A 21,066-nucleotide genomic window follows, 5' to 3' on the forward strand; every position below is an offset into this window, starting at 1 on the left:
TCATATTATGGTCATGTTTGAATGCTGCGTATAGGCCTTTAAAATCGCCTTTAGCATGTTTAAGCTGTTATTATGTTAAATAAATTACAATATTTCGAACGTATTGTTGATAGTCGATCAGTTGGTTTCAAAAGAACAAGCAAAGTAGAGGAAAAACACGCCGCGATTACATTGATAGATTAACTAGTTTTGCTGTCCGCACGTCTGTAAGTTTTGCCTTTTTCTCCTTTGTCTCAGATGCTTTCCTATTATTACGTCATCGTGTGTTGTCGCAATAGTCATTTTTGAAAACTTCCCGCCTTATGTATTTATAATAAACCATATTCTGTGTTACTTTACTGTACTATGGAATATAATAAAGTCATTTTTGGATTTTAATTTTAGATAAACTGCTTGGCAAGCATCGGAGGCTCTTCAACGGGAGAAAGAGTTAGGAAGATTGCTAAAGGTGACCAGAACTAACAGAATGTGGTCCCGACTACAGCTATAAGTGGCGCATTTAAAGGAAAAGTTGCTTATGCAAGACTCAAAGCAATATGGCAATATATTAAGGAAGTTTGTGGTGACATTCCAAATTACTGCATTTGCAGAAAATTAACTGAACTGTTTTGTATCAGAGGCAAGTCTGCGACCTGCAAGACCACTGATTTGAAAAGGAGATCGGAGACTTTTTAAAGCATGGTCCACAGAGAGAAGGTGGTGAAAGTTACAAGGTAATATTGATAAACAGCACAAACTTTTACTCCGATAGTTCTTTTATGTAATACATATATAAAGTTGTTTGCATACCAATGTTTACCCATTTAACCCTTTGGTTTACCCACAAGTCCCCCAAATTAAAAAAAATTAACCAGCAATATTTACTAAAGTAAGCCACTTGGAACTTGTTATTATGGGTTGATACAAAAAAAGTGTTTTAAAACATTAGTTTAGACTCCCCGCCCATTTTTCGCTTTTTTCAAACGCAAATGTCCTATTTTTTGTTCACATGACCTTTGTGAGTTATTGAAGTTTAAAACGTACACATGTTTGCTGTTGGTAAGGCATTGGTTGTACACAAAACAGGCGTTGATTCAAGGCAGTCAGTTGGGCATTTTGCCTAAATTAAACTTTTGTGCTATTTTGTCATGTATAAGACAGGTATTGCTATTTATTTATTCGGTTTTGTTTGCCGTAGAGGCGTCAAACTCCGCGCTAGTAATTTGAGCTTACAAAGACGAATAATTACATTTAAATTTTTACTGTTTCGCATCTAACTGCGATAAAAGATAATGTCAGTCAGTGAGTATGTGTGTGTGATGCAATTTTGGCTTCTGGCGCGCTGTGAACTTTTTGCCTAGGGAGTAAACGGTCGCTGAATAATAGCGGCGTCAACTCCGCTTTTTTCCACGGGGCCGCGCGCAACCTGGTTTTAACAGTAAGCAATTTTCATTTTCAAACGGGATTATTTTTGCGTTGGATGAAGTTTGGTAGCCCTAGCACACAACATTTCTTTTAGGTAACATCTTATTTTTGCATTATACAAAAAACTGACAAGTAGTTTTAGCTCATGGAGACGAAGTATTGTTTTTGATTTTTCACATTCACACAAATAAACCGATAATAATTAATTAATACCACGCCATTCATTTTAATGCCGCGTACACACCTAGGCATTTACCTCATAAGGTGGTAGTCTCATTATGGAAGAGGCTTATCGAAATAAAAAGTAATCATGATAAATAGAACATAACAAAAACAATTCGGATAAATTTTTTTAACTGTTTTGATTTTTGACAGGGTGAAAGTTCCAAAAGCTCACTCGATGGACACACGCAGTCCTATTGGGAGTAAAATTATAATAGAAATGTTGGGATTTGTCGCCAGACTTTTGATTAGCGTTTATGTTTATTTCTTAATTCACTGTTTATTACCACACACCTTTTAATTTCTTGTGTTAATATGCATTGTTTTACGCAAGGTCGACAAGTCGCAAAAGTTTTTCATGTTTATCTTTCGGCCAGTAGTAGTGCCATAGAGCAATATTTGTGTTCTGTCGTTAAACGTTAAAAATCATTTGCTAAGAAATTTTATTGTAAATTCGCACGGTCTGCCAGGCCACAGAATTGTTTTCCTTATCTTTCTTACCTTTGTTATGTTGTTTAGTGCCAATCTTATTATTTTTTATAATGCCGTGTTTCTGTTTTACCTCAATACTATTCTTGACATGGTAAATTGTTTACAATGTAACAGTAGTAAAGAAGAAGTAGGTTCAGTAAGACATTGCAAGTGAAAAAAGATTACAGTCAGTTATGTCACAGCAAGTATAAGTGTTGTAGAAGATGTTATTGTTTTTATTTGTGCGTATATATAGCGTTGTTACAGCAAGTATAAGTGTTGTAGAAGTTGTTATTGTTTTTATTTGTGCGTATATATAGCGTTGTTACAGCAAGTATAAGTGTTGTAGAAGTTGTTATTGTTTTTATTTGTGCGTATATATAGCGTTGTTACAGCAAGTATAAGTGTTGTAGAAGTTGTTATTGTTTTTATTTGTGCGTATATATAGCGTTGTTACAGCAAGTATAAGTGTTGCAGAAGTTGTTATTGTTTTTATTTGTGCGTATATATAGCGTTGTTGTGAATGTAATTTGTAACGTCATTGCGAAACGCAGTATGTTACGCGTGAAGTCAAAACGATTACACACAAAAAAAACGTTAAAGTGAAGGTATTCAATAACGTAGTTTCCCACCGTAATTTCCAATGTCGCATATACGCGGTCCTGATTGCCCCAATTATACGTAAAAATAACGTTTCTGTAAATGTACAAATAACGTGGTCGTACAACGTAACTTTCAACGTCGAATGTACACTGTCCGGAACCACACCTTCACGTAAAAATAACGTTTATGCTGAACGTACAAATAACGTCGCTGAACATCGTAATTTATGATGTCGAATCTAAGTCGTCTGGGGAAGACGCTTTTACGTAAAAATAACGTTCAAGATAAATGTATAAATAACGTAGTTGCACAACGTCGCATCTACGTCGTTAAGTGTCGACGCTTTTACGTAAAAAAACGTTCATGATAAACGTATAAATAACGTAGTTGCACAACGTCGCATCTACTTCGTTACTTACTTAAAATAACGTTAATGATAAACGTATAAATAACGTAATTGCACAACGTCGCATCTACGTCGTAAAGTGTCGACACTTTTACGTAGAAATAACGTTAGGTTGCAACGTCTTATCTACCAAATTTAAACCAAAAATCGTCGCTGCGACGTCAAATTGTTAGCTGGAGAGCTCCCGCGCCCCTGGATACGCCACTGGGGGCAATGGATAATGTATGATATTTTTAACCTTCATAAGTAATACATATTACACTTATATATAATACTAATAATCGCATTTTTAAATTCCAGGGGGGCAAGTGCCCCCCCCCCTTGCGGGCGCCCATGTGTCCCACACCTGTGCGGTAACAAATTCAATTTTTGTTGTACGCAGTTATTTTTGAAGGTGGTGAGTGTCAGATGATGCTGGCGGCGTTACTGGATGGAAGCTGAATTACACACAGTGATCCGAATTCCGAACCGAGTGGTATTAAGTTAGTATCTAGTTACGCTAAATATTTACTACCGGTATGTTAAAAACTTAACATCCACGAGACGTGGTAAATTCAGTGCAGTAAAACACAGCAGAGGCATTTTCGACGATTCGCAGCCGTGTCCAGATCACATCATTTTGTTTGAGGGGGCATGGTTAAAACCTAATGCCATAAAATAAGTCTCGTAGGAAAATATGCTACGAAAATTGAGAATAAATACATTCAAGGATAACGGCGACATAAGCCTTCGCCCCCTTAAAAGTTAGCAAACAGCAATAATGTAAACCTTTGCACTTTGAGCAAATCAAATAAACAATAACATTGTCGCCCTATATGGGACGGCGGTTTAGGACCACCCTTATGTAATTTATTGTGGCCTCGGGGGTTAATTAATTTGGATATCTTCATTTGGCCGTCAGAGAAGTTTAAGTTCCCTTGTAAGTATCATTTTAACTTGACCTTGATATATATTTTTTTGTTATTTTTGGCACATTTTTTTCCCAATAACAACTGAACTTCTACTGTATCATTACTTTGCCCAATCGGTTTTCATCATCCATGCTGGGTATGTTTTCTATCTCAAATAGAATTATATGAATTCAAAGCAAAGCCAATTACATAGTTTAAAACAGGGGTTCCCAACCTTTTTTACACCGTGTTTCGTGGCCCCCTTTGAAAATGTTGAGAAATCAATGGCTCCCCCAATTTTTTAAAAAAATTAGGAAACGTTATTTTAATTAAAAAAACTGGTTTCTACAGTACCGGTTTAGTGGGATAAATTGATGTAAATAAAACACACAATAAACATGATAGTTCATTAATTTGTTATTACAAATTCACTTAATGTGATGGTTGAGCTTGTTTTTGCTCTGACAATGTCCCGTAGAGGAGTCAGCGTCTGTATTTGTTATTTACTGTGTTCGTTGTGCGTGTGCTAAAACCTGCTAAAGTCGTTCTGGCATATTTTCTGTCCTTGCATCCTGCTCGATATTATAACTGGCCAGTTTTAATAATACTCAACACATTCGCTTTTACTGCAACGTTAGTCGGATCCGAATACTACTGCAAACACAGTCAACAAATGCATCCCTTACTTGCGAGACGCGTTTTACTGCGCTTTAAGCTATTTTATTAAGAGCGAGCTATGTTGAATTATTGAATGTACAATAAATCTACAAGCGACGTGACAGTATGCACTGCAATGACAGTTTGTTTTAGTTTCGATATAGTGGAGTTCAGATAGTACGGTGGTCACGTCTCACCTGTTGAAATATACAGCCTTAATTGCTGGTTTAGTGGTGGAAAGAGCCAGTCGCATGTCATATTAAATACCCAAGACACTGCGCTCTGCTTTGTCTTTAGAAGCAACATTGTAAAACCCCAATCGCAGCAATATGTTGATGGGAAAGGCAACAGCAATGGCATGTCAATTTTATTAAGCCTAGGGTACGAATTGCTTAGTTTTACCCAAAATGTGGTCAAACTATCTTTCTCAAAGCTTAATCGGGTTGCCGTCTCTTCTTGCGGCTTCAAGAGTTCATTAAATTTTATTTATTTCTGTTGTAATAGTGGAGAAGACTTATAAGCTTATAACCTAAAAAAAAAATAAACAACTATATCATTTTTCAATTTTTTTCATGGCCTCCTTGAAAAAGACTCATGTCCCCCTAGGGGACCATAGTCCACAGGTTGGGGACCCCTGGTTTAAATAAACGCAACAATTAAGTGATTTACAATAATTTGGGATCTTGAAACCGGAATGCATGTTTGGGGGTATATTTTTAACAGAACTACATTTTATCGTTCGTGAACACAGAATCCATAGCAAAAGGACACTCCAAGTTAAAATTTTGCCAAACTAAACTTAAAATTAGTCAATTCCCGATTGGTCAATCAAACTGTCCCGTTTATAAATTAAAATAAATCACGTAAAACCGGCCACAAAAATTATCACTATGACAAAAACAATCTAAAAATGATAATATATCACTGAACTTCATTTGGTTGTTTTAAAAGGACTCAAAACATCAAAAAAGGTATAAGTAATAAAGCAACTTTACCACTTACAGCCAGGCTTGGACAACTAGTTAATTCTAGTTTTCTAATTCAATGAATTAGAGCAAAATGCGGCTTATTCTAATTCTAATCGAATTCGTGAATTGCTTGTGTGCTCTAATTCTAGTTCTAATCTAATTGGAATTTTAACAAAAATGCTACTTTGTCCAACGGCATTTTTAGTCTCTTAGTCAAAAGAAAGAATTTGAATTCAAACTCTTTGGTTGGAACAGAATTTTCACAGTCTAAAAAGCATATGTTATGTTAAAAGGCTTAAAAATTAGCACACACATAATTATCATTCACATTCTTATTAAAATACTTCCCGCTTTGAATGTAATTGATTGTGAATAATCAAATGTAATTCTAGTTTAAATTCTAGTTCAAATGCATTTTGTTAGGAATTCGGTAATTCTAATTCTAGTCTAATTTCAGAAAACTCAAAATGATCGAATTCTAATTCTAATCTAATTTGGAAAAACTAAAATGCTCTAATTTTAATTGTAATCTAATTTTAAAAAGCTAAAATAAATCTAGTTGTCCAAGTCTGTTTACAGCTGCGACATTGTTTGGTACATCCATAATTCTAAATATTTTGGTTCAGCACCGTGGTTTAGTGACTGCTTGCGCATTTGCTAGTTCAGAACAGTAATATCCCAGTTAAGTTCGCAACTTGAACAAGAGCTGTAACGACTGGAGACAGATACTTTGGACGCAATAACAAAAGTATAGGTACTGGTTCGTTTTTATAAAATAATCTATTCACATATTGTTCAAAAATGTCAGACAAAGTAAAGCGTTTAAGTAAGTAACAAGTGACAAGTGTGGTTTTGGCACTGCAATGTGGATTTTTTAAATCTCTCTTTAAAGACATCAATAATTTCCATTGACTTGTTTTGCAAGAATATTTAGGCGGATGATTTAATACCATAGTACACGCCAATTGAGTTAACGGGCATGTTATACCACCATAAGAAAATGCACTACATCCCTACCACATCATTAACAATATTATTACATTACCAACACTAGCGCTAACTAAATGGTTACACACATTTTCAGTTCGTGTCACAAACAAGTGTCTTAACTGTTGTATTTAACATTATTTTTGAGGCGTGAAACGTGTTGCATATGTAATAACTACTAACCGTTCGTATTGCGTCACAATGCCCTAAAATTGGCGTGGTGTTTACTGCGTGGGCATTCCAAATTTAGGGCATTCCAAATTAAAAGTAAGAACATGTGTTTTTGTTCGAATGAGAAACCAGGCTTACTCCGAAAATAATAGTTAACACTTGTGTATTCTAGATATCGGCTGAAAAAGCGTCGAAGTATATTCCAAAATAGCGGGCACAGTATTATGTTCGTTTTTTAGCAGGGTCAGGGGCCCTTAGGGTATCTTTACAGATTTTAACTTGTGAAATGAGGTATTATGTAGGCTTGCCATTTTTAAGAAACGTAAATCCGGGACACATATTTAAAACTGCTAAAAAACTTAATGTAGACTTAATAGCCTACAAATTAAGTTAATGATAATAATTAACTTACCGGGGTTGCGGTTGTTTTATATTTTGTCAGGGGGTATTTTTCAGGGCCCTCTAAGTAATTTAAATTGTAACCGAAAGTAATGCTCTGTATTGTGAATAAAATGAGTCGGGTAAATGCTTTCTGCAATTAAAGTAGGATGCGGCCCTCGTGAAAGCAGCAACAATGTGAGGCCGTACATGTTGGCAAAGGCGCTGTGTCCATAACAAATCCGTATTCCCCGGACCAAATCATTCTCAAACATAATGTAAGATTTCATCAAACTGGCCTCTAAAAACTATTATATATTATGTTGTATACTGCGTCATTTGCTTGAGCCGCGTATTATTGCAGATGATTTGAAAAGGTCATTACCATGTTACTAAAAAGTAATGTAACGAATAGCGTAATATCCTGGCTTGAGTTCTATCTAGTGTGTAAAGTCGTAAACAAAACATGTTAATTTCTCTAATCGTTTATTGTTATACAGTATAATATGTTGGTAGACTCTTGACAATTTATTTTGCTTATTGTGCCTGAAATGGGTTGACTCAATGATTCCCACCAAATGGAGTACCATTCTTTAGCCTGTGTGGAAGCAGCATTTAATCGGATAAATACTCAACGGCTAAGCACGTCAAACATCTTTTACGTAACAAAAACCAGAACCAGTCACTAACGTAAAACCTTAAGTTGTATAGCAGCCATTGTTCGCATTGCGTGATATTTAGCAAATACGTAATCCTGGTACCATACTGCGTTCAACGTAAGTAAAATCTCGCTAGAAACTAAAAATTGGCTACGATTAAAACCGCCGCATTAAATGCGATATTTTGCGAGCTCTACCTAAATTTTGCGCGGTAACAATGCAACAAAGTATGTAACCAAAAAGCAATTTTGGAATCACTCACAAACGTAAAACTTTTTAGCAGATGCGTAATCCCTGTACCGTATTGCGTCCAACGTGAGTAAAATCTCGTTTGAAACTGAAAATTGGTTACAATTAAAACCGCCGCTTTAAATGCGAAAATTTACAAACTCTACCTAAATTTTGTGCGGTAACAGACATCAATAAGTTTTTAAACATATAAGTCTTAAGTTGGAAACATTAAAACTTGTTTATATTAGGGCAATCAGTATGTTATGACTTTAATTTGATTTGTAATGCTGAAAACCCGCGACATTTATCGATCCAGAATTACTAACAAACGTTAAACTTTAAGTTGTAACAGTAAGTGTTAAGACTTGTGTAATATTTAATCAAATAATACCGGCACCAAACTGCGTCATACGTGAAAACAATCCTTCAAAATAAAATTTGCTTAACGGTGACCGGTTTGCGACGGCGCTCGCCTTCCTTAAAAAGATATCTCCCAGCACCCGACGGACCACACACAAAAAAGGAAACTAGCCCCAGCAACCTGAGCCAAGAAAAATATTTCTTAACACCCGCTGGAAAATAATAAATTTATGTTTAAAAAAAAAAATTTGCTTGACAGCCTTACAAACCAAAAATGAAAAGTAAGTATTAGGCGACTTAGTTTTTTGCTAAATGGCTATCTCAAGAGTTTTACATTTTTAAGTTTTTTTTTGTAAATTTTAAATTGGAAAATCCGGGACAAATTGGTTAACCGGGCGGGACACCGGGACAAGGCCTTAAAACCGGGACTGTCCCGGCTAAACCGGGACGTATGGCAAGCCTAGTATTATGGCGTCTCCCAAGATACGTAAATTATATGTCAGATTATTGGTAAATTAGATGTCAGATCAAAGCAGGGTTGTGGAGTCGGATTCGAGTAAGACTAGGTAAAACTACCAGAGGTCGACGAGTGCGCAGTACCAAAATTCGAAACTGATAAAACGGTGAAATACAGGCTGTAGAGTCTGAGTAGGACTCGGGACTCGATTAAATTGCACATTTGGCCGGGGTCGGACTAGGATTGTTTTTAACATACTCCGGATCCCTGGTTGCCAGTGCAAAACCAAACATAGAAAAATGTAGGCACGCGAGTTGTTGGCACACTGCATACGAAAGGTTGGCGACCCCTGCCATAGTATTAGGGTAACGACGTAATAAGGCCAACAGAATAAAACCTGAAAAACAGAATAAAACCTGAAAAGGTCGCAAGCTCGCGACAGGACCAACTTGGACTGGTTGTACTGTGGACAGTGGATCGGAGTTGTTCACAAGGGGTGAGCGCCACAGAATTTTTTGAAGACATATTTTCTCAAAGTTTCTGTCCATATACCATTGCATGTTTTTGTTTATTAAAGACTACAAAAATGCCCGGTATTTCCCAGGTTTTATGGAGTATTTGTCAGTTTAATAACATGCCACCCTAAAGACTTTTCGAGCGTTGTATCGGCCATGTAAATAACAATTTTGTAGGTGAGTCGATACGGCCACAGACGGCTAGCATGAAAATTACTTTCCTAAAATTAAAACTCTTTATGAAGTTCCCAAAATCTATTGCAAAAACATCTTGATGTAACAACGTAAAACTCTTTCAAACAAAAGTATGGCAATCATGTGGGACACTGTTTTGTTAAAACGAAAAAAACAATGTTTGATGATGCGTTAAATAGTTATTATCCCGTACCCGTATTTTAACAGGCTAGCGCCATGCCACTTGTGTTTTTTTGCTGTTTGGGCGAATCCATAATGTTTTACAATATGCCATTTATTGCGTTGTGTGCAACATAAATGCATTTTAAAATATTTTGCGCTTTGCGCAAACTTTCTACGTGATATTACGCAGCCTTTTAGCTGTGGAGACAAATGGTGCTCTTAAATGTTTGTCCAAATCAGCCTGATAAAATCGAATATATCCACACAAGCTCTGTGCTATTTTTTGTGAGCACATGTCTCTTAAATCATAAAGTTTTACCAATTTAGAATAAATTTACCAAAATTGTTTTCTCTTGCAGCCTTCTATTAGAACAGGGGTTCCAAACCTGTGGGCCATGGCCCCCTAGGTTATTTTTTATTTTTTTATATATTAAGTCTACACCACTATAACAAAAGAAATAAATAAAATTTAATGAACTCTTAAAGCCGTAAGAGACGGCAACCCGATTTTGCTTTGAGAAAGTTAGTTTGACCACATTTTGGGCAAAACTAAGCAATTTATACCCTAAGCTTATTGAAATTGTCATGCCATTGCTGTTGCTTTTCCCATCAACATATCGTTGTGAATGTGCGGGTTTTCAACAAGAATGTTACCGAAGACAAAGTAGCGCATTGTCTTAGGACCTAGGTTATTCAATATGACATGCGGCTGGCTCTTTCCACCACTAAACCAGCAATTAGGACATTGTCAGAGCAAAAACTAGCTCAACCATCACATTAAGTGAATTTGCAAGAACAAATTATTGTACTATCATGTTTATTGTGCGTTTTATTTGTATCATTTTGTTATTCTAACTACCGGTAACTGTATAAATCATTTTTTAATAAAAACGATGTTTCCCAATTTTTTTAAATCGTTAACTATTTGGGTCCATTGATTTCTCCAAATTTTCAAAGGGGGCAACGGTGTAAAAAAGGTTGGGAACCCCTGCATTAGAACAATAACGGCATATAATCTAACAGTAAACAAAATCAACGCTTTGTTTTAAGTTTATTTTATTAAAAAGCGTAAAACATTTTAGCATAGGCATTAAATATGTCGATGAGAGTGTAAAAGCAAGCTCATAATTCAATAAACATAAATTATTGAAGCTTATACTGTACTACTCAATTTAGTATTTTATTGATGCCCTGTAAAACAAAATATACAACTACTTTTCATATCGTTTATGTTCCATGCCATCTGGTGGTTTAACATCTACTTTTTCCTTGCCAACATCTTTCCAGTTAGTGCTAAGAACAGTTCCTCCTGATTCAACCTATTTAGACAATTGAGGATGTGACAAAACGAAAATAAATCCTAATTTAAAAAAAAAATTAAAAATCAATATTACTTTTTAAATTAAGTTGGTATTTTTTTAACTGTAGCTGTAAAAGGCTTTCTTACACTTGGTTGCTAAAGGTTGTTTACAAAATTTAGGCTCTCACTTACAAATGATTTGTTCATGGCCTTCCTTGTTTCATCATTGCCATCACTGTAAATTTGTTGAAAAAGTTGGTTTAGAGCCTCTTCTCCCTCTGGTTTTTCATTCTTTTCTTCTTCTTTAATGGTGGTTACAAGCTTATTAAAAAGTGTAAGTTAAGATTGCGCTTGGCGCACACAATCAAGTGAAGTTTCAAATAGCAAAGTTATTTGCTCTATTAGTCCTGTCTAGGTACAGTTTTACATATTTTCTATACATTGATGAGGGTACAAATAGGTACAAGTTTTAATGTTTTCACTTGATTTCCCAATTATACTAAGCTAAATAGAGATAGACCTACCCATGTACTGGATTAATATATTTTTGCCGATATTTTACTAAAACATTATATACTTTCGACATACAAATTTATTATTTTTTGAACTTATTTGTTTTTAGTCATATACCTGACTGATAATCGCGTATCGAGGGGGGGTTGGGGGTTCGGACCCCCGAAATGCCGTTATACTAAAAACACTTTGTGCGGCCCGCAAATACCTTTCTAGGTTGGTTTTGGCCCTGACTTGAAAAAGGTTGCCGACCCCTGGTGCAAGACGTGCTTGTATTTTCGTTCGGACCCCCGCCCCCCCCCCCCCCCCTTTTTGTAAGTGACATTATCGTTTTTTGTTCGTTTTTGTCAGAGTTTAACTCACCGTCCGAAGCTGCGTGTTTTTAAATGTAATTGGGTCACGCCTCTTAAGCTAATGCGAAACCAAAATCAAACGCAAAACGCCGTTTTTCGTCTTTTGTTTGGTCGACCGTAAACGCGAGATAGTTTCTCTTTCGCCTTTCGTTATTCGTTCGAGTTGGCTAATCAGGAAGTGTGCGTTCGACAATTAATAATATAAATCAAGCGGTCTCCGCCTTTTTCTCGCTGAAAACGTCGAGTTAACGGTGCTGATGTTTCTGGCTGTTTGTTGTCTGCGTTAATATCAGATCTTGGAGTAAGACTGGGGTCGGCAACCTACTGTAATTCATCGGGCTTTTATGACATCATATCCGTCACTATTTTATGACGTCATTAACGTCAGACGAAAAAAACAACGGGGAATTCCCTAAGTTGAAAACTCGAGAGACCCCCTTTTGGAATTTCTGGATATGCCCCTGGTTTACAGTATTTTGCAGCGTGTTAAGTTAGTATACAAAATATAAGAGTTTGAAGCATAATTGTTGGAGTTTTGATAAGACGTAGTAAGAATATGAAATCCCATAAAGAAGTAGGCAGCATGTTGAACATTACAAATATCTCTTTATTCATTTTCAAGAATATTCTCTCATAAATGTAATTATAGTGGGGTCTAAGATAATGTTGTTTAATATTGTACAGATGTATTCTTCCAGAAAAACAAACATATATTTAAAACAAAAATGAGACTTTCATCACCTTATCCCAGTCCCTTGTATAGTGTGCAGATGAAGGGTATTTCTTCTGCTGATTTCCATCCTGTATATCTGTTTATAATAATTTAAAACTTCTCACAAAGAGTATTTAAAACCAGGTTGTGCCAACATTGTGTTTGTGGCCACATGTCACAGAGAAACAAGTCTCCTTAAACTAAATAACAATAATAAAATCTACTGTATTTGTGTAAACACAAATGGTTTTGCGACTTATTTCTTTGTAGTTTGTGGCAACTGACTTTTAAATAAACAAGTTTCTTAAACCAAATATACAACATCCTATGACTTTTTTTGGTTCTACATAGTAAAACTTTTAAAAACAATATAAATTTTCTTGACCTCACCTTTGACAGACTGTTCATTGTTTATACCCTTCTCCAGAAGACTCCAACGGATATCTTCTTCTTTAATTAGTTTGCATTCAACCTTGGCAGATAAAACTTTGTAGGTGCACTTCTGTGGCACTATGCCATAGAATAACTCAAGTTGCAGGTGAAACTCATCAGTTATCTCATCTGATGGTGTGATATGACATATTAGCTTAGTAAAAAAAACATTCAGTTAGGTAACGAAAATTTTGCTGATTTATGAGTCTAAAAGGGTAAGCTTTTTTCTTGAACATTTTTTTGGCCTTGCAACGGGCCCAGCGATAGAAACTTGCAGTATTGCAGAAAGCTGGCGACTTGGCGACTATGTCGGCCGAAGAATCAGATGGAAAAAAAATAAATCGGTCAAAAAAAAAGTTTTTTTTTAAGTTTTTTTAAAAGGTCGATTTTCCAAAAAGAACTTGTGCTTGTTCTACACATGTTCAATCAAATATGTTTTCAAAATGCTTTATATGTAGGAGCATTATGCACTAAAATTGGCAATAATTAATTTTTTGTGCCATTCTGAAAAAAAGTTGCGAAAGTACGAAGCACGTTGTTTAGCAGGGAAAAGCCAGTGTTAAGCATATAGATTGTTTATTAGTTTAAAAAGTACTAAATTGTTGTGTATTTGCAGTTTTACTTTGATTTGACAAGTACTTCTTTATTGAGTTGAAAAAGCAAACATGATACACCATTCCTGTTAAATAGACAGGTATGACATTTCCATGGGCATATCAAGGATGTACCAGGCCGTTTCTCCACCTAAGGCTTAAATTAAACTATATTTTGGGCTGTTTTAATTATGTAAAGCAAAAAATTTTTGCGCTTCACGCCAACTCCTGCCTCCTTTCGCTATGCTTGTGTCTCTCAAGAATATATATTTTCCAAAGGTACGATCCATACTATACTATGGTATGTTGCACTTCACTGTGTGACTCTCATTTCAAAAAACAATTTCTAATAACTTGGATTATAAATACCGTTCAACAAAAAAAAAATTGTCCAAATTTTAAGATTTTTTTTCTTGATTTTTGATCTGATTTTGAGCTACATGTGTGCACATGAGTTCACCCCAAAACAGCTTATCTGTGTAACAGTGTTATAGTAAGAAAGGCAGACATGTGTACCTCTAGTCCCCACTGTACTTCAGCATACCCCTATGTAGGAGGTCATTTTAAAATCAAAACAGTATGAAAATACAATAACAAATAGTGTTTTCTGGCAGTTTTAGGCACACAACTTAAGTTTGACTAGATTCTTACTTATTAGAAGAATCCACTATAATGAAAAAAAAAATGAATGAGAACAATGGACTGTCACACTTATATTAAATTCATCACAACCTTAAAAAACAAAAAAAGAGTTTAAAATAAGATTCCGCAATACTATGTAAGAAAAGTATGGCACTTTTTGCCATTTTGGTAAAGAATTATTGCAACATATTAAGAGTGAAACAATTTTTTAATTATCATGGTTGGCTATTATAATTTAATAAATTTATAGCATGATTTTAGCTAATATGGAGTAAATAAAGTTTGCAAAATATAACTATTCAAACAAATGGCTGAGGAATTACCTATGTAAATCACTAAAAACATATTTCCACTGTTGCATCTCACCAGATACTTGCAGTAAGTATTGAGATATCACGCTTTTTCAAATTTTTGAGACTTGGCAATGGGCATAGCTATTTTATTGTCATTAAAATTGGTGTTAGTGAATGTATTCCTAAACTCTGCAAAGGTATAGTAAAAAGGTTGAATTAAAAGATAAATGTTTGAATTAGGAAACAACTCAACTAAAGATGAAATTACAGTCTGTCACACGGCTGTTACCAATTTTTTGTTATTGTCATACAATATACAACCAGCAGCAGCGAACATAAAACATTTAGTAACATCTAATCTTAAAAAAGGGCTTTTAAAAACATAAGACACACCAGGAATAGAAAAAAATATGCATAATTGACATCAGCTGAGTGTTATTTTAAACAAAACTGAACTTTTTTCTTAGTGATGAATTGCTTCACTGATTTCAATTAGGACATTTTCCTTTTCTTCTGCTTTGCATTTTAGTGTATTGCCTTTTATAATACGAGACTTTTAATAAATCTGACTCAATTTCTGCTTCCTTTGTATAACTTATGAAGTCTTTGTTTAATGCTGCTATGACACTTGAGTAAAGGTAGATGGAATATTTTTGTCTGGCATGTCTTACAGATTTGATAAGGTCTGTTGGTATTTCAAAATTGTGGAGTTCTTTAATTGATGAAAGAATGTGGTCCTTAATGACTCTTCGAATTACCAGTGACTGTTCCTGCAAGTTGGAATTGACTTATTGACACTAAATCCTCTCTCAACATTTGCTTGACCTTGACTTAAAACACATAGCAACTTTATAACTTGACCAAGATCTGGATATGACTTTGCAATGTTTAACTCCTGAAAATAAAAAGAGTCCAACCTGGGTTGCCTGAAATCAAAAACTGCCCCAAGACATGTAATTTGTCACTTGTCAGTAGTTAAAAATGAAAGAAATGAGCAAAATTGAGTTACAGCTAAGTCAGACTGACTTGTTGAAAGTATACTATCTCGGCTTATCCTGAAGAGCAGTGCCCTAAACTTTTCAATTGATGTCTCAGCCGTACAGACTCTAATCTGGTGAGGGTTAATGCATTTTGCATTTCTAAGAGACTGCTAACTTTGCCCGCTACTAACTTCATTAAAGATTTTATTAAAAGCATATTGTATAGCTGTATAGGAGTCGAGGACCATTGGTCAATTTGTTTGGTAGGTTTTCAAAATTGGCTGAAGAAGCCCAGCTGTAAAGCTGAATGCATAAAATTTTGCAATGATTATCTTGTCTTAAACTGCTTTGCGAACCACATAAAAACGGTTAGACTTTGGCTGCCTGCTTGGTGGTATAAAGTCATCCAAAATTTTACTGTGGCACAAATGTGTGTCCAAACTTGAAATGGCTTAAAACACAATCCATGAATTTAAAACTAAAAACACTATGCTAACATTAGAAACATTAGCCCTCTACCAACAGTCACTGCAAGCAGTCCAGCTGTTTTCCTTTGATGCTGTGAAATAGATACAAAAAGTGAGTTATTTAATTTAAAAAAAGACTTTGTTATAATACGTAAGCCGTTATCGTTGGTCAAAAAGCAGCTTCAGAAGGGCTAGATCTCAGTTGTAAGCACACATATATGTGTGTACATATGTTTCATTGTATTATGATATGATACTGGCGATCCCCTTCATTATGAAGTTGCTTGTACTAACAGATTGAGCAAGCATTGGCGTATGGTTGTTTCTCGACTCGTTCCCTTCTGAGCCTGCATAGCTCAGTTGGTAGAGCGACGGTCCCGGCTTGACCGGAGGTCGTGAGTTCGAACCTCACTGCAGGCTAGTTGTTTTCTAGTCTGCTCTGCTTGCATCATTGATCGACAGATTCGGTGAGTCTGCAATGGCTTTTCGGTGTACTAATAATACGTAAGCCGTTATCGTTGGTCAAAAAGCAGCTTCAGAAGGGCTAGATCTCAGTTGTAAGCACACATATATGTGTGTACATATGTTTCATTGTATTATGATATGATACTGGCGATCCCCTTCATTATGAAGTTGCTTGTACTAACAGATTGAGCAAGCATTGGCGTATGGTTGTTTCTCGACTCGTTCCCTTCTGAGCCTGCATAGCTCAGTTGGTAGAGCGACGGTCCCGGCTTGACCGGAGGTCGTGAGTTCGAACCTCACTGCAGGCTAGTTGTTTTCTAGTCTGCTCTGCTTGCATCATTGATCGACAGATTCGGTGAGTCTGCAATGGCTTTTCGGTGTACTAATAATACGTAAGCCGTTATCGTTGGTCAAAAAGCAGCTTCAGAAGGGCTAGATCTCAGTTGTAAGCACACATATATGTGTGTACATATGTTTCATTGTATTATGATATGATACTGGCGATCCCCTTCATTATGAAGTTGCTTGTACTAACAGATTGAGCAAGCATTGGCGTATGGTTGTTTCTCGACTCGTTCCCTTCTGAGCCTGCATAGCTCAGTTGGTAGAGCGACGGTCCCGGCTTGACCGGAGGTCGTGAGTTCGAACCTCACTGCAGGCTAGTTGTTTTTTAGTCTGCTCTGCTTGCATCATTGATCGACAGATTCGGTGAGTCTGCAATGGCTTTTCGGTGTACTAATAATACGTAAGCCGTTATCGTTGGTCAAAAAGCAGCTTCAGAAGGGCTAGATCTCAGTTGTAAGCACACATATATGTGTGTACATATGTTTCATTGTATTATGATATGATACTGGCGATCCCCTTCATTATGAAGTTGCTTGTACTAACAGATTGAGCAAGCATTGGCGTATGGTTGTTTCTCGACTCGTTCCCTTCTGAGCCTGCATAGCTCAGTTGGTAGAGCGACGGTCCCGGCTTGACCGGAGGTCGTGAGTTCGAACCTCACTGCAGGCTAGTTGTTTTCTAGTCTGCTCTGCTTGCATCATTGATCGACAGATTCGGTGAGTCTGCAATGGCTTTTCGGTGTACTAATAATACGTAAGCCGTTATCGTTGGTCAAAAAGCAGCTTCAGAAGGGCTAGATCTCAGTTGTAAGCACACATATATGTGTGTACATATGTTTCATTGTATTATGATATGATACTGGCGATCCCCTTCATTATGAAGTTGCTTGTACTAACAGATTGAGCAAGCATTGGCGTATGGTTGTTTCTCGACTCGTTCCCTTCTGAGCCTGCATAGCTCAGTTGGTAGAGCGACGGTCCCGGCTTGACCGGAGGTCGTGAGTTCGAACCTCACTGCAGGCTAGTTGTTTTCTAGTCTGCTCTGCTTGCATCATTGATCGACAGATTCGGTGAGTCTGCAATGGCTTTTCGGTGTACTAATAATACGTAAGCCGTTATCGTTGGTCAAAAAGCAGCTTCAGAAGGGCTAGATCTCAGTTGTAAGCACACATATATGTGTGTACATATGTTTCATTGTATTATGATATGATACTGGCGATCCCCTTCATTATGAAGTTGCTTGTACTAACAGATTGAGCAAGCATTGGCGTATGGTTGTTTCTCGACTCGTTCCCTTCTGAGCCTGCATAGCTCAGTTGGTAGAGCGACGGTCCCGGCTTGACCGGAGGTCGTGAGTTCGAACCTCACTGCAGGCTAGTTGTTTTCTAGTCTGCTCTGCTTGCATCATTGATCGACAGATTCGGTGAGTCTGCAATGGCTTTTCGGTGTACTAATAATACGTAAGCCGTTATCGTTGGTCAAAAAGCAGCTTCAGAAGGGCTAGATCTCAGTTGTAAGCACACATATATGTGTGTACATATGTTTCATTGTATTATGATATGATACTGGCGATCCCCTTCATTATGAAGTTGCTTGTACTAACAGATTGAGCAAGCATTGGCGTATGGTTGTTTCTCGACTCGTTCCCTTCTGAGCCTGCATAGCTCAGTTGGTAGAGCGACGGTCCCGGCTTGACCGGAGGTCGTGAGTTCGAACCTCACTGCAGGCTAGTTGTTTTCTAGTCTGCTCTGCTTGCATCATTGATCGACAGATTCGGTGAGTCTGCAATGGCTTTTCGGTGTACTAATAATACGTAAGCCGTTATCGTTGGTCAAAAAGCAGCTTCAGAAGGGCTAGATCTCAGTTGTAAGCACACATATATGTGTGTACATATGTTTCAAGACTTTGTTTCTGTTAATGTGGATTAAAAATAATTTCTTTAACTCCCGCAATATTTTAGCAAAGTTTCATATAAAATAAATTCAGAGACTTTTTAAAGACTTTCAAAAAAAACAAGTGTTTTTTCAAAGACATTTAAAGACTTTCAAAGACTCAAAGACTTTGTGGTAACCCTGACACAGCAAATATTGTTCAATACATTTGTCAAAATCAGAGATACCGGTATACAGCTACCTAAATAAAAAAACAAAACTAAGGTTTATCATTCACTACAAAATATAATCACCTGTTTTTTATTGAAATTCACCGTAACATTTCCAGGCTTACACTTTTTAACCAAAATGCTGACTACGATGTACGTTTCAGTTTGATACCAATCAAACCTGAAATAATGACAAAGATGTAACATTCAGTAGAAAAACGACAACATAATGCTTTATGTGGTCAATTAAGCAAAATTTATCCAATTGAAGTTTGAAACTTGCAAAGCTGTTGCTCTGGAAAACTTCAAACAATTATTGTTAATATCTTATTTTTTATAAAACAAAATACAAATATATTTTAAAGTATAAAATGCTCGGTTAGATTACAAACCATGAATGAAATGCTTCAATGTATTATAAAACCCGACTAGTACCAATATATTTTTGAAATATTATATGATGTTGATGCTTTTGCCACACAACTCAGACACTCACTAGAGCTAAGCGATGCGTTATTACCTTTTTAATAAATTATAATATAAGATTGAGAATATATTTAAACTTTTCGGTAGAACCTTGAAGTTAACACTGTGTAATCTAACAGGTTTATAAGCAGTAATAAGATTTTAAATACTATTTAAAGAAACTTTGTACTAACCTAGGTCTTTTGAATTCTGAAACAGGTAACTCCGCTTCATTTGTAAAACCACTGTTATCACTTTCCATCAGATGAACTTTAAATAAACTATGATTATAGGTAAACCCTAAAATGGAATGTGCTGGTAGTTGAGGACTAAGAAACAAGGTACAGATAAACTTGTAAGTTGTATATAGTAATCGCAATCAGATGCGAAAACTTGATTAAGCAAATTACTAATCAAGACTAAGAGTTTTGTTAGTTCTTACTTTGTATTTCAGTGGAATTTTTGTGTATGAGACACATACAAGAGTCAATTAGAATTATATTTAAAAAGGCAAAATGTTTAAATTTGTTAGATGAGCTGATCCAAAACAAATGAATTTGTCTAATCACAATATTATTAGACAACAACACTATGTCTAGAGCAGTGATTCTTAACCTTTGGTAACCTGTCGAACCCCTATGTTATTCAGCAAGCGTTCGTCGAACCCCAAATTTTCTCTCAGTATTCGTTTCTTCCTCCTGGCAGCTGAAACTGGGCATATTCAAAATATAAACTTGCATTTATATAGGTTAAATTGGCCAACCTTTCAATTTATAACGTTACATGACACCTTGGCACATAAAAGGGATTTGAATTAGCTTGAAATAACAGCATTTATGTTTCAGAGGACAGTCTCGCCGAACCGTTGAAACAGCTGCGTCAAACCCCAAGGTTTCGATCGAAGAACCACTGGTCGTCTAGAGCTATGCTTCAATTCATTGATTGAAAAAGTTCACTGCAGCAAATGCCACATAACACACAATTTTTAGGCTAGCGTTTGCTTTTGCTTCTTTTATTTTTTCTCTTTTTTTCTTTAACAAATACTACATGATCACAAACACAGACAAATTCACGCCTTCTAAGATCAGCAATTTCCAAGATAAAATGTTGAAATTCTTGACCTATATGCGGGAATTAATTCTATTTTCCCATTTATTTTAAATTATATTTTCCCATTTTTGTGTGTACGTTTTTTTATTAAAATGGTACTTACCACAATATTAGGGGATTTTAGGCGAACAGTAAGGCATATTGTTGGTAAGATCAGCTTTGAAAATATAAATTTTCGACTTCAACTTATAATTTTACCCTAATGATTTATTGCACGTATTGTTGCGAAACTGATTTGTTGTCGACCAGTTGTTAAAGAAACTAGTACACAGTATTTATCAAAATTGTGGAGTTCTTTGGCTACTCCAATGGTCGTTTTTCCAATATTGAGTAAATATTGTGGTAATATATCCCACATCAAACTGTTAAATGTATTTTAGTTTAATAAAACAATAAGCACAAAACGGAGTCAAGGTGTACAGTGTACTGCTTCTGCTGCAAAATACACCACGCGGATCGTGTAATATCTCCGGAAGTAAACTAGGTATCGATTATAAATTTTTACACATTTCTCAAAGCAACCTAACTTAGCCAGAAATCAGACTTCTATCAAAAAAATG

At 36.0% G+C, this 21,066-nt stretch overlaps 1 protein-coding gene and 7 non-coding genes across 8 annotated transcripts; 7 read left to right on the forward strand and 1 right to left on the reverse strand.

Annotated features, from left to right (window-relative positions):
* Positions 1–10,784: 10,784 nt before the first annotated feature.
* LOC146133092 (protein SGT1 homolog) lies at positions 10,785–19,721 on the reverse strand. The gene is made up of 6 exons (XM_083397024.1): positions 19,591–19,721; positions 19,016–19,112; positions 13,005–13,200; positions 12,644–12,711; positions 11,229–11,357; positions 10,785–11,055 (listed from the first exon to the last, which is right to left on the reverse strand). The coding sequence occupies exons 1-6, from the start codon at positions 19,656–19,658 to the stop codon at positions 10,948–10,950; spliced, it is 666 nt and encodes a 221-aa protein (XP_083253150.1). The 5' UTR covers positions 19,659–19,721; the 3' UTR covers positions 10,785–10,947.
* On the forward strand, positions 16,367–16,441 carry Trnaa-ggc (transfer RNA alanine (anticodon GGC)). Its single transcript has one exon. It is a non-coding gene; the product is annotated as a tRNA-Ala (tRNA).
* On the forward strand, positions 16,720–16,794 carry Trnaa-ggc (transfer RNA alanine (anticodon GGC)). The gene has a single exon. It is a non-coding gene; the product is annotated as a tRNA-Ala (tRNA).
* On the forward strand, positions 17,073–17,147 carry Trnaa-ggc (transfer RNA alanine (anticodon GGC)). The gene has a single exon. It is a non-coding gene; the product is annotated as a tRNA-Ala (tRNA).
* Trnaa-ggc (transfer RNA alanine (anticodon GGC)) lies at positions 17,426–17,500 on the forward strand. Its single transcript has one exon. It is a non-coding gene; the product is annotated as a tRNA-Ala (tRNA).
* Positions 17,779–17,853, forward strand: Trnaa-ggc (transfer RNA alanine (anticodon GGC)). The gene has a single exon. It is a non-coding gene; the product is annotated as a tRNA-Ala (tRNA).
* On the forward strand, positions 18,132–18,206 carry Trnaa-ggc (transfer RNA alanine (anticodon GGC)). Its single transcript has one exon. It is a non-coding gene; the product is annotated as a tRNA-Ala (tRNA).
* On the forward strand, positions 18,485–18,559 carry Trnaa-ggc (transfer RNA alanine (anticodon GGC)). Its single transcript has one exon. It is a non-coding gene; the product is annotated as a tRNA-Ala (tRNA).
* Positions 19,722–21,066: the final 1,345 nt, after the last annotated feature.

The sequence above is a fragment of the Ascidiella aspersa genome, chromosome 9 (assembly GCF_963924565.1).
Source record: "Ascidiella aspersa chromosome 9, kaAscAspe10.2, whole genome shotgun sequence".
Lineage (NCBI taxonomy): Eukaryota > Metazoa > Chordata > Ascidiacea > Phlebobranchia > Ascidiidae > Ascidiella > Ascidiella aspersa.